Source organism: Apis dorsata, unplaced genomic scaffold, assembly GCF_000469605.1.
Source record: "Apis dorsata unplaced genomic scaffold, Apis dorsata 1.3 scaffold_32, whole genome shotgun sequence".
Lineage (NCBI taxonomy): Eukaryota > Metazoa > Arthropoda > Insecta > Hymenoptera > Apidae > Apis > Apis dorsata.
Window position 1 is genome coordinate 903932 of NW_006263334.1, and position 13995 is coordinate 917926.

At 26.5% G+C, this 13995-nt stretch overlaps 2 protein-coding genes across 5 annotated transcripts in view; both read right to left on the reverse strand.

Annotated features, from left to right (window-relative positions):
• The window catches only part of LOC102675626 (recQ-mediated genome instability protein 1), an 8214-nt gene extending 2815 nt beyond the window's left edge, over window positions 1–5399 (reverse strand). The window contains exons 1-5 of one of the 4 annotated variants that reach the window (XM_031511794.1): window positions 5107–5399; window positions 4592–4843; window positions 4227–4283; window positions 3389–3688; window positions 3169–3296 (exon numbers count right to left, since the gene is read on the reverse strand). In XM_031511794.1, coding sequence (XP_031367654.1) covers window positions 3169–3296; window positions 3389–3688; window positions 4227–4283; window positions 4592–4843; window positions 5107–5188 — 819 coding nt within the window. In that variant the 5' untranslated portion in view covers window positions 5189–5399. The remainder of the gene's footprint in view (window positions 1–3168; window positions 3297–3388; window positions 3689–4226; window positions 4284–4591; window positions 4844–5106) is intronic. The other 3 variants (XM_031511797.1, XM_031511802.1, XM_031511807.1) reach the window with 3 other exon arrangements.
• Window positions 5400–7485: 2086 nt separating this feature from the next.
• The window catches only part of LOC102679565, a 39479-nt gene continuing 32969 nt past the window's right edge, over window positions 7486–13995 (reverse strand). The window contains exons 6-16 of the mRNA XM_006608292.2: window positions 13801–13995; window positions 11209–13109; window positions 10700–10911; window positions 9731–9995; window positions 9377–9598; window positions 9111–9260; window positions 8879–8986; window positions 8584–8736; window positions 8384–8500; window positions 8200–8301; window positions 7486–7973 (exon numbers count right to left, since the gene is read on the reverse strand). The exon at window positions 13801–13995 is cut by the window's right edge and continues 2 nt beyond it. Of these exons, the coding sequence (XP_006608355.1) occupies window positions 7845–7973; window positions 8200–8301; window positions 8384–8500; window positions 8584–8736; window positions 8879–8986; window positions 9111–9260; window positions 9377–9598; window positions 9731–9995; window positions 10700–10911; window positions 11209–13109; window positions 13801–13995 (3554 nt within the window). The 3' untranslated portion in view covers window positions 7486–7844. The remainder of the gene's footprint in view (window positions 7974–8199; window positions 8302–8383; window positions 8501–8583; window positions 8737–8878; window positions 8987–9110; window positions 9261–9376; window positions 9599–9730; window positions 9996–10699; window positions 10912–11208; window positions 13110–13800) is intronic.

The window sequence follows — 13995 nt, forward strand, 5'->3', positions numbered from 1 at the left end:
AATATTTATATTTTATTATTATTTAATATTTTTTTAAATTCCTTTCTTATTTTGTTCAATATATATAATTATGTATAATAATTATGGAAAAAATTTTTTAAGATAAGATGTTATTAATAAAAAAAAAAATACTTTTGTTTTTTTTCAATGTTTTTTATGAAACTATAATATAATTTAAAAAATTTTAAGTATATGAATTCAGATTTAAATAAAGAAATATATAAATGTAAGGTTATATTTTTAAATGATAATAATCATAGCTGTCAAATAATCGTTTTAAATATTTACACATGCATTTAGTGCATTCAACATAATTTTATGTAAGTAATATTTGTATTTTCACATTGATATTTTATATATGCAAAGTATTAATAATTTTTATTTTAACGTATATACATGTATATATGTATATACAAAAACTTTTTAGTTTGAAAGATCATATAATGATTATACTTTTCAAGATTCATAAAACAATTTTAATTTATATATTTTAAATTGTGAGAGACAATAATAAGTTATTATAAAATAAAAAATAATATTGTAAATTAATATTTTAAAGTAATATTTTAAAATAATAATGTAGATAAATATAAATAATAATTTAAAATATAATAATAATATAGAATGCCATATTAACCTAGTATGTATTGAATATATATTATAATTCATTTGATTACTTTTTATTATAAATTTAATATAATATATGTATGATAAAATTAAAAAAAAAATTATTTTTCAATAATGCATATTATTAGAAACTTTTTTTTCAAATATGCATATTATTAGAAATAAATATAACAATTGTATAATAAAAAATATATATTTATTTTGTTAATAGTAAATAAAAATTAAACTCTTTTAATTTAAATAATTTAAATAATTTTTTAAAGTTTAACAATTTGATTAGAAAGAAATAGAATATATTTAATTTTTAAATAGAATATTGCATTTTATTTAATGAATAATTTCATGAAATTGATGTCGATAAATATTACGTTGTAATTATTTAGTAATAGATTTGTGATTGAACACGAAAAAAATAAAAATATAAAATAAAATATTAAAAAAAAAAATAAAAAATTTTATTAAAAAAAAGATAGAAATACAAAAATAAAATTATTAGCTTTTTAAAAGAGAAAGAAAGAAAATAGAGGAAATAGGAGCAATGGAAATTATCAAATTAAAGGAAAAGTGAGGTTAGAAAAAAATTGAAAAAACAAATAGCAGAAAAAAATATTCTGTTATTATATAAAAAAATATAAAAAATTTAAATTTTTTTCTTATTTTCTGAAATTTAAAAAAAAATTGTTGGAAATTTTAAAGACAATTTATTTAAAAAAAACTGTTAATGTTTGAACATGTTAAAATATATTAGTCAATTAATTATTTAATTAATAGTTTAACAAGTCTTTTTTACGTTACGATGCAAGCCCGCTAAATATCGATTTGATATTATAATAGAGAAAAGTAATTAAAAATTCATTTAATTCTTTATTTGTTAAAAAAGAATGAATAAAATAGAGTTCAAATATCATAGTTTCAAAAAAAGAATATTTTGATATCATATTAATATTATATATCATATTTGCATTTTTATTAAAATCTTAATGAATATTTTATGTTAATATTAGAAAAAACTCATTTATTTAATATATTTATATAATTTTAAAGTTGTTATTTTCAATTATCGAATTATTGATATAAAATTGATATATTTAAAATTTCCTCGTAAAAGTTTTTTAATACTACAGTATTTGAAAATAGTTTTGAAATTTCATAATAATAAAATAATTATTGATTTATATAAATTAATTCTCTTAAACAGAAATTTAATATATATTGATGTATATCATTTATTTTAAACCAAATATTTTTTTTTTTAAGAATTTAAAATTGATATATATATAATAATATTTTCGAAGATATATATTCATTGTATTCTCTACATGTGATACATATAAAAAATAACAAGAAAAAAAGTCTTACACATATTTTCATTTTTATCCGAAATTTTTATATCTAAGATGAATTATATATTTTACATTTATATACATGTTTTTTTATTTTTTGAGAAATTATCACATATTTTTAAATATGAATATTTATGATATTTTTTAAAATATATTTAAGTAATTTATATAATTTTGTATAATTATTTTAATATTAATAATTTTTCTTTATATTCAATATTTAAATAATGCATAAAAAATAATTTATTATCATTAAAAAATTAATAGAATCATTTTATCTATGAAGCTCGAAAAACACAATTTTTAACAATTATCAAATTTATTTTTAACAATATTATTAACAAGTCAATTGAAAATTATGTTGTTTTTAAATTGTAATAATGCATAAATTCAAGATACTAATATAAAAAATACTGATAACAAATGCGAGCAAATGGCAGTGCGCTAGTTATGCCGAACATGCAAGCAAGGAAATATCGCTAATTTTTTATAAGTAATTTTTGAATATGTTTTGTGTGCTCAAAGATAATATATTATTGTTATTTTTTTAAAAATAAAAAAATTTAAGAAATTTTTAACTGTCAATGACTTAAATTACAACTTTTATAATGTAATTAACAATAATTATAAAAATTACATAAATATCAATTAAGTAAAATCAATATTGAAGTATAGGAATATGGAATGATACTTTTTTTTTCTGGAGAACATTTCTTAAGGAGATGATAAAAAGTGTAAAATTACAAATATACATATTTATAAAGCAATCATTGAAAAATCATTATATGCAAAAGAATATTTCAAATAATTATTTACTGAAATAATAATAATCATTTAATTGTGAAAGACTTAATTGTACTTAATTGTTTTGTTTTTAATAAGCATCACAAAGTAATGTACAGATTGCATATCAGTACATTACAATACATATAAATGTTTTGTATCTTTGAACATGTACACAAATTTATTATACTATTTATATTAAATTTTTTACTTAATAGAATGCCACATTTATTTCAATAAATTAAATTTTTTGAAAATGATCTTCATCTGATGCATAGGAATTATTAGATGTTTGTAGTCATTATAATGTAGGATGAGTGGAAGGTGATTCACTTTCTTCATCTTCCTCTAATTCATCATCTGTATCTGAAGATAAATGTTCTCTCAGAACTAAGGAACGCATTTGTTCTAATACCTGATGTAAAGAGTCTCTTTGTTCCATTCTGTCATTTAGAGGTGTAGCATCACCACTTGCTGTTCCACCAGCTGGTGTTTGTGGTGTATTACTTGGAGGTACTGGAGTATTTGTACCATCTCCGGTGCCTTTAAATATAAAATAATAATATTCATTTATATAATTATTAATAAACATAGTACAGTTATTACAAAAAAATTAAAACTTCAACTGATTTTACTAATCATTATACCCATATCATCACTTGCAGGACTAGCTGGTCTTTCTGCTCCTCTTACTTCTCTAGTAATTTCTTCATCTTGATTATTTAATCTTAAACCTGCAACTCCTTTTTTCGGTACATTATATAAATCACGCTTAATCTTTCTTCGTCTAGAAGGATCATTTCTACGCAACTGAAGCATTGAACCAAAATCAGCAATATAAAGAAATCCTGCGATTAATAATTCACAATTCCGTTTGCCTTGTTTATATGCAGTTTCTAATTCATGACTTGTACGTTGATCATATTGCCACCAACCTGCAACAATGTAATTTAAAAAATTACAGAAATTATGACATTCAAAATGAGAATGAAAAAAATTTATTTAAATAAATCAGTTATTAAGTTCAGCTAGGGTATTTATAAAGAAAAATAACATATTCTGGAATACAGAAATTTTATTATAAATATACATATTGAAACTAAATTGTATATTTATCTTTTTATAACAAAATAATGGAAATTCTTATACTTTTTATATCATACATGAAAATTATTAAGTTTTATGTCATACATATTTCACATGAAAATTTATAATATTTTATGTATTATACATAGTTTTATAAATAATTATGACTATAAATACAATCAAAAACACTTTATGCCAATATTTAAAATGGTATAAAAAATAAGATTACAAATTATTTTATTCCTGAAACACCTTTGCATGGTGCGTCCTTTTTATCGCGCTTAATATTACGTTTATAATATGGTTGATATTTTCTGTATTGACAATTATTTTTAAAATCAACTATGTAAAGCATGCCGCAAATTAAAATTTCACATTGGGTGCTACCTAGGTTGTAAATATCCTCCAAATCCCGGCTGGTCCTTGAATCATATTTCCACCAACCTATGAAGGGGTAGGATATAAACTTCTCTATACTTCATCACATGTTTTTAACAAATAATGAAGTTATTTACTTTTTATTTTTAATTTATTAGTAAAATTAATTTTATTCATAATATTTTAATAATTTAATTATAATTCTATTTTATTATTTTAATAATATGCTTTTTTAATTTTTATTTTTAAATATTTTTGTAGCATTTATATAATATATGTTTATCTATAGTGATACTTATGTTTAATATATTATAAAAAGCAATTTATAACTTTAAAATTAAAATAAATTTATGTATTATATAGTCATACTCTACCATTTCTGCCTTCATAAAACCATTGATATTCCTCTTCAAAATGTTCTGATTCCTTTTGTGTTTCATCTACTTCCACCAGTTGTGGTCTATTAAGAAAGTCAGGAGGAATTTCTTGACGGCACATAGGACATCTTTTACTTTGATTTGCAACACCTTTGACGCATAGATAACAATATATATGATTGCAAGGTAATCTTGCAGGATATATACATGGTTGAAGACAAACTGCACATTCTAATACTGTTGTTGAGCCTATCAATATTTTTAATAAAATTTATTTGTGATTAATATTATAATATTATTTGAATAATATATATAATATTTCCAAAATATATTACAAATGTAATATTATTATATTACAAATGTAATATTATAATATATTATATATAATATATAATATAATATAAATTAATTATAAATTAAATGAAATATTTTAAACAAATTATGATATAAAATTGATTAAATTAATAGATTATACATAATAAATAAAGAAATAATTTTTTCAGAATACATACCTTCTTTTTCATCAGTTTCTTTCTCTTTATCATTTAGCGTGTTACTTGTTTCTTCTTGCGAGTTAAGTTTCGCTTGAGCCATAATTTTAATCAAATTTTAATTTTTATTGAGCAGAATTAAAAATTTCGTAAATAGTAACATATATCATATCTACATATACAATTAACAAAATGTTGACTGTAAGCCATCTTCGTTGTTTATGACATATCAGGGGTTCTAAATTTTAAGAATAATTGAATTGTTATATGAGAACCCCTTAAATATATCGCTTACTTCATAATAAAGATGGTAATATTTAAATTAGAAGTCTTCATATTTAAATACATATCTAAATATATAATAAATATAATAAAATTTCTGTGTAATTCTAGCAGACGGATAGCCCTATATCAGATATTCTATATATTTTTATTGTAAATAAAATATATGCTACATATATATATATATATACATATTATTTTTATGTTTTAATAAATTTTATATATTTTTTTGTATTTTTATATATTATATAAATATTTTGTACATATTTTAGAAGACAATAAAGTTAATCAAATGTCCGTTGAATACTTCAATTTTGTACAGTAAATATAGACAAGAATAAAGTAGAAAAAAGACAGAGATAAATTAAAAATATGAAAATCAGCATCTTCAGAGTATTGCAATAAATAATGATAGCAAAGGTAGGAGAAAATAAATAGGGTAAAAATTAATCATTAATGTCAATTTTTGAATATCAAAGACATTTCTTCAAAAATAAAATAAAATAAATTCAGAATTGAGAATCAACGCCATTTTTAAACATTTCTAAAAAGATGATTTTTAGAAAAATGTTTTTAGTAATCAATAGATGGCACTGAAGGTCAATTTTTACATTTTATTTCTTACTTTGTTATTTTTGCTACAAACTGATGTAAGAATAAAATCATATAATATATTCCTGTAATTCAAAATCAGAATTATAGAATTTCATTATAATTTTAGTATCATTCGCATTATTTTTAAAAATGCAAAATTTGACATTCATTTGACAGCGAACATAAATAATATAGTGAATTAATAACAAAATAATAAAATAATAAAAAAAATAATAAAAAATTGTAAAACAATCAATTGTCTAAGACTATTTGGCAAAATAATAGCTAGAAAAAGAGATTTAGATGAAATTACTTAAATTTTTTTAAAAATAAAAATTAATTTTATTACAGAGAAATATAAGAATAAAAAATAAAAATATAAAAATAATAAAAATATATGTATATATAATATATTATATATAATATTGTATTTAATATATGTATATAATTTAATATATATAAATTATCTCAGCGACTATAGGAATTATATTCAATTACAAAAGTTGATAAAATTAATATATTTTAAAAATAATTTCTTTAACATATTATTTTATAAGTGCATGAATGAAACGAATTCATAGATTTTTTAACAGTTATAAGTATAGCTAATAAATAAAAGCATGAGTAAAAAAATAAATTTTATAGTATAAATATAAATAAAATTGATTGAAGAGCAAGAAAAACAAGTATAAATTAAAGATTGACCATTAATGTTAATCTTCTTATTATCTTCTTTAGAGATATCTTACTTATTAATTATAAGAAAATAAATTAAGATATAGAATATAAATTAAAAGATAATATGATTTTGATCTTTGAAATTATATAAATCTTTAATATATATTATAATTCAATCAGATAATAACTTACCTAAATATTTTTTAAAATACGTAAGTAATTATTATGGTAGATATAAAAAAAAATTATAGATCATGCTGCAATATACAGCATGCAAATAAGTATATTTAAATTTTATTGAATGATTTAAAATAACAATTATGTGTTCAAAACCAATCTCGGCATAAATATACATCTATATACAAAACATGGCTTAGATCTTAAATAAAATTATAATACAATATACAATTTCTACTTTGTGTGTTAGATATCATAAAATACTGTTAATTATTATTTAAGAAATAATTATAAAATATAATAGAGATTAATTAATTTATAAATCAAGCCTGTCATTATGAAACATTTGGCAGTTTCTTGGTTTTCGTAAATTATAGATACAAAATATAACAACCCTATTACCTCATTTTCAATATTATGTACATTATTATCAATTTGATCTTGTGGAAATTAAGTGCCACTCACAAATGAAGTATATAGAAATAAAAGCTCGAATTCGTATTTAATATAATCGGACGAAAAGTACCCAATAACACCGGTCAGTATCACAGCTACTTTCTGTTCTTTCAATTGCAATGAAATTATTAATTAAATAGTCTTTTATGTAAGTAATTATTCAACCAATATACATTCATACAATATACGTATAGTATACGTATACGGTATTCAAAAAAAGTGCTAATCAAAAAAAAGAGAAAAAGAGAATATTTTATGATATATATATATATATTAAACATATTGACTACTACAGCAACGTAGGAAACTTAAGTTTCTGCAACGTACTGTAACCGAACGCAAAATAGATTGCGCAAGATTTTCGTATTACTCATTGATACATGTTATCAATGAACAGAAGAAATCCTTTGGTCCAATACATATGTTTTTTTTGATAAATCACTATTAATTCATTTAGAGATCATGCGCCAGTTTAATCAATTGCACAAATTTATTTGTGCGTATGTAGGAATCATATTTTTAAATAATAATTATATTTAAATTTAAATTTAAATTTTTTTATATATAATTTATTAATTTCTTGCAACACCGCATATCATGATATTTGGCAGCGCTCCGCGTCGTTTGCGCCATGCACCGAGAGATTGTGCGTGTGTTTGTAATGTTCTACACCATCTCTTTGTTCTGGCGCCATCTTCGGCCTGTAAGATAATATTTTTTATAAATGAAATATTGTTAAAAATAGTTAAAAATATTTCTATATGTTTAATATTGCAATGTGTGCAATGAATAATATGATAAATAATATGATAAATTGCAATAAAAAATAACTTTTCAAAAAGTTTAATTTTAGAAATATATGAATATAATGAATAAATAAATAATTTTTAAAATATAAAGTATTGTTTTTAAAAAAAATTATCTCACCTTAAAAATAAAAGTTTCTTTTGACGACAATTCTTGAATTTCGAAATAATCTTCAAGATCTGTTTCACAACATACTATACATTTATCTAAATACAATGGTTCCTAAAATAAATAAAATCTTTTATTTTAATATAGAATAAAATTGTGTAGGTATTTAATATTCAAAGGCGTGTAAATAACTTACTCGCAATAAAGAATAACGTCCGAATTTTTCTTTAACTAACAATAAAGTAGCTTCTTTAATACCAATGTGTCTTGGAAAGAGAGAATCATCGTTAAATTCAAGATCCTCTGAATTTGGCTGTAAAAAGATTATTATTATGTAAGCATAAATTGTATGAAAATCATACAATTTATATGTAATCATATATAAAAATTATTCACTTTGCCATTAGTAACCAACATAGCAGTTACAGGAGCAAGTTTGACAGTACGTCCGCGTCTCCAATTATTATCTGTTGGTTGAGCAACTAAAAGACGTCCTTCTAATACAAATTTTGCTTCTTCATGAGCCCATTCTAATACTTCCACGGCCATCTATTATTTAATTGTTATATTGCTTAATTATGTCATATTATATATAATATATAATATATATATATATAATTAAAGTTTTTATTTACATAAATAATAATAATATATTTATAAAAATATTTTGAAATAAATATATCTATATTACCTTTCTCAATTTTATATTCACCATATCTTGTTCACCGATCGGTCGTCTACCATTTTGAATAATTGAAATTCTTCTCCAAAGTTTCGTCGAAGTCACATCTTTTGCTTCCTATTGTTACATTATTAAATAAATTTATTACATATATAATTTACATTTATATATAAAAATTAACTTTATATATATATAAATATATATAAATATATGTATAAATAAATATAAATAATATATTTACAGCATTCATATGTTCCAAATGTAATTCTATATTAGCTTGAGCCTGTTTTAGTCTCTCTTTTGCTTCTTGTATATCTGGTCGTACGGAAGGCGTAGCTTTTAGTAATCGTGCCAAGAGAAGAGGATATTTCGTCACTCTTTGTACTGGAACCTATGAATTATTTTTCGTATATAATTTTATAATTTTATATAAGAAAATTTATCATAAGTTTTCAATGAAAAAACATATTTAATATTTGAAAAATAATGTTTTAATTTTATTTTTACCATTAAGAAAGAATTTAAGTTCATTCTACGTAAAACAGTGTTTTCCATTTGTGAAACTTTTAGAAAAATTCGTAGTAGCTCTTTCTCCTTTTCCAGATTCTGTAACAATAAACTTGCGCTTCCTTGACGAGTACAATAGCTTTCAAATGCATGTAACATCCGTTCAGACTCTAGAAAAATCTTGCCTACATCTACCGTTAAAAGATCTTCATCTCCAGATTCCTATGAATCATTTACAAATTTTTTACTTATTTTTAAACAATTTTATTTTTATTTTATTAAAATCAATCAGAACGTTAATTTACTTATAGCGTATAAGTAATAAAATATAATACATATATAACTTTTTATTACCTGAGCAAATTCCACAGCGAATTTTAATTTCTCTGCGAGTACAAGATTGTGTTCGAGAAGTTCTTCCACATTGAGAAAAATCGCTGTAAGCTGTTCAGATGTAAGCAGGCCAGCCCTTAACATGGGTCTGTGAAATTCTTCGAGAATAATTTGTAGATCTCTTCCATATTTTTGTTCAGTCTCGACGATTTCCGTGATGATTTCTTTTCGCTCTATTCTTTTTTTCGAGCATTTTCTGCACACGAAAGGTGCATATACTACACCGCTAAATAATATAAATATAACAATCGTTAAAAATTTTTTAAAAAATTTTTTTAAAAATCTTAATGCTAATTAATAATCATTAATAATTTTTGTGCTTATAATTTTATCAAGAATCATAACATTTAGAAAATTATTAAAAAATTTTTACATTCAAAGAATATAATTTAAACATTTTTTTCTTGCATATGATTAATTTATTACTTTTTTTTCTTAAATGTTTGTAATTAAATATTTTTATAATTAATTAAAATTTAATTTAAAATTTAATTTTAATTTAAATCATACCGTAAGTTAAAATGATTTTTGTTATATCTACAAAGATGCACTATGAATTTAAAGAAAAAAAAATACAATCGACTTGGCATGTGTTCGAGGTTGAAACATATATTCGGTAACAAAACTTTCGCTCGTTGCGGTAAGTAGAAGCAGTAAGAGAAAACACAATTCAGTGATTCTGAATATTTGTTACGTAGTTTTGTTTGAATAGATAATATTAAAATTATGTATTATTTTAGTTATAGGAAATATACATTTTTAATAATTTTTAATAAACGTTTTTAATAACAATGCGAAATACTTTGTTATTTTTTTTATATATATATTAATATTAAATTTTTATTTTTTTTTATTACAAAGAAAAAATGTTTCTATATATATATATGTTTTATATACATAATATTATTATCACAAATATAAAACACATACCTATCTGTTATTAGAGGATCCAAACGTTGTTCGCAGTCCTCGCAGTGCTTTGAATCACCGGAAATCACTTGTGGGATTCCACTGAGGAGACTTCCTGGTCCCGAAGAGACATTTCCTGCTCTCCAACGTCTCGGCACGCCCCGTGTGCTGCTGGCTTGACTGCTTTCAGATCCCACTCCGCTATCAGTTCTTTCTATATCTACAGCTCTTACCTTTAAAAAAAATATCGCTATTACAATACGTATCATTATTTTTTTCGATCCTTATCTCGTCTATCGTTATCCACAAATCTTTAATCGAGTAAACTACGTTATCGTCTTATATATTTATATATATAAATAATAATAATAATTAAATTTCAATAGGGACGATCGTTTACATTGCCTATAAATTTTTCATTCATCGTTACGAGGGATCTTATTTTTCAATAAGATGTTAAATCACGAGAATTTAATTAAAAAAATTATTATATTCTTTTTGTATTTAATTATATATATATAGAAACTCACTTTTGACGTCTCTGATGAGCTGGTCAATATAATGTTGCATTCCTCGCTGCTGTCGGAAACGTTGGATATCTGCGAACTTTTCGAGCTAAGGTCGCCCAGGCTGGTTTCCTTTTGTTCATAGAGCGCCTCCAAATCTCCTTCCGTATCCTCTTCGTCCTCGTCGTCCTCGTCCTCCTCCTCTTCGATGGATATCGCTCGATCCTTCGTGTCCATGAGGAAGTTAAGCAACTCGAACTTGCTCGAGATGTTCCCCTCCTCGGGAGACGTGGACATTTTCTTGAAGAAATCCTCGGGGCTCTTCGACAAATATGTTTCCCCAAGATCCTCGGAGTTGGATTTTTTGTAAACATTGTCGGTCAAATAGGATCCGAGGAACTGATCGGAGCTACTCTTTCTGTAATAATCGATGTCACCGAAATATATCCTGTCTTTTATGTAATCTTCGGTGGGCGGCGGGCTCAGTGGAAGAGGGGGGGGTTCGTCCGGTATTTCCTCGTAAATCGGCTCCTTGATTACCTCGTAAGGATTCTCCTCGAGGAAAAGATTGGTCGAGATGAAGTCACCGTCCGAATTCAAGCTGGACGCTCTCGAGTAATTCGCCTCGAGAGTGGACTCTGAACCCTCGTACTCCTTGCTCTTCAACAAACTCTGCTTCAGTATCTTCAAAATGGCCTCGCCGCTGTCCTCGTCCAGGATCTCCCCGTTCTCGCGCGCCTTCCTCAGAGAATCCTCGAGCAGCTTCGAGATCAACGCCTCCTTCGACAACGAGGCAACTTTCGACGAATTTTCCGCCGTTCTCTCGCTCCCCGCCTGAAACTTGGCGTTCCTCTCCACGAGGGAACACCTACCACCTTCCACGGTCGATCTCGTCGTCCGCTTCTCACAGTCAACCGGAATCGTCTCCGGAATCGTCGTGCTATTGCTCTCGGATTCGGTGTTTCGCCGAGAGCGTTGTTCGAGCGTCTCCTCGGAGACAGATTCCGCCGTTTCGATCGTTTTCAACAACGGTTTCGATTTCGTATCCTCCTTACCGCCCTCCTTACCAGACGCCACCACGATATTGGATTTGTAATTGTCGAGGATGACGAGGGTCCGCGTCTTCTCTCCGGAGCTCTTTATTCGCGGTGGATTTTCCGAGTTAACCGAGATCACCGTTGGATTGTAAACGCTGTCCTCACCGCCCACGCTGATCGTCACCTTATTGTCCGGCGAAGTCTCAGCCGTGGGCTGAGTCGCGTCACCGTTGATCAAAATCGACGTTCTCCTCGATCCGTTGCCTAACCCCGTCGGGCCTATTTGCAATCGGTGAACGAGAGGGGATGCCCGGGGACTGACCGTGATCTTGTACACGTTGCTCGTCTCCGTGCTCGCCGATCCGATCTCCACTTTCGACGATCCATACGGATTCGACGTGCTCCAACTCGTTTTCAACAGCGGTTCGTCCCCAATTTTCGACCTCGTCGAATCGGAATTGTTGATTTTGTAACGATGCTTCGGTTTGCCGGGCGGAGGGGACCAACTGGTCGGTCTCATTCCTCGGAAATGAGGCTCGCCCCCTCCCTCCGTGTTGCTTCGAACATCCATCGACGCCTCCGTTTCCGGTTTCGTTATTCTCTCACTAGGAACTTGTTCGACTTCCCTCGCGTTCGCGGTCTCGGATCGGGATTCCATCTCGAACGAATCGATCTTCGCGTTCTCCTTCGTTGAATCGTTCATCATCGACGAGGAATCTTTTCGTCGGGTCGTTTGCTCGCTCGAATCTAACGGGGGAGGTGACGCTTCTTTCACTTTTCTACACAGGCTGAGACGCATAGTGTCCATGAAAAGCACGTCGCCGGCTGATACCTCCGGTCTGCTGAACGATCGTTCGCTTTGGCTGCGCGATAAACATGATTTCTTTTCTGCAAATTTAACACGACATATCGTACACTTTTTCTTCTTTTTCTTCTAAAATCATTGCTGATTATTAAAATATTTATACGTAAAAGAAACGATCGAGCAGGATAACGATATAAAGGTATAATCGTGTAATGTGTAAGTACAAGATCATGAAAAGAAGAGAAAACGCGCGAGATCTCTAAAAAGCATAATTACACGCTCGCGATACGTAGAGAAAGGAGAATTGTTCTGAAAATTAGTTTAAACATTTATGATTTTAAAACTAAGAAAATTTGTCGAGAAATTATTGTTAATAGAACGTTTCAAATTATTTCATCGAAATTTAGAATATATAATACATATCACAAGTAGTTTGAGAATGTTTTCGAACGAAATTAAATCAACTTTTTAACAAGCAAATTTTGCAACCAAATGGCCATTTGAAATTAGTGAAATTACGAAGGAAGATAATTCGTACTTGTGTAAAAAAAAAAAAAACAATTCTACCAATCGAGAAAATTTGAGAACACTAACTCGACCAACTTGTGTAGCAATACACAAAGTTTTGCAAAATTATGAATTTTCACATATTCGCGTTGACGAGCGAGTATTATATCTGTGAAATAAATCTGAAGATATCGCGCGGGAGAACGATAAAATTGACCTTCCTCCCCTCTCCCCACATCTGAAAGGAATAATTTTTATAAAACTCACCCTCGGATTTCAATATCAAATCCTTCTCGTCCACAGCGATGACCGATATACGATCCTTTCGTTCCTCGATCTCGATTCGCGATTCACTATCCTTCTCCCCCATCCTCATCTCGTCCACCTTCTCTATCCTCTTCCTCTCTTCGCTCTCCTCCCCCGCGCTCTCACGTTTCGACGAGTGAAGCGCACGACGATCGG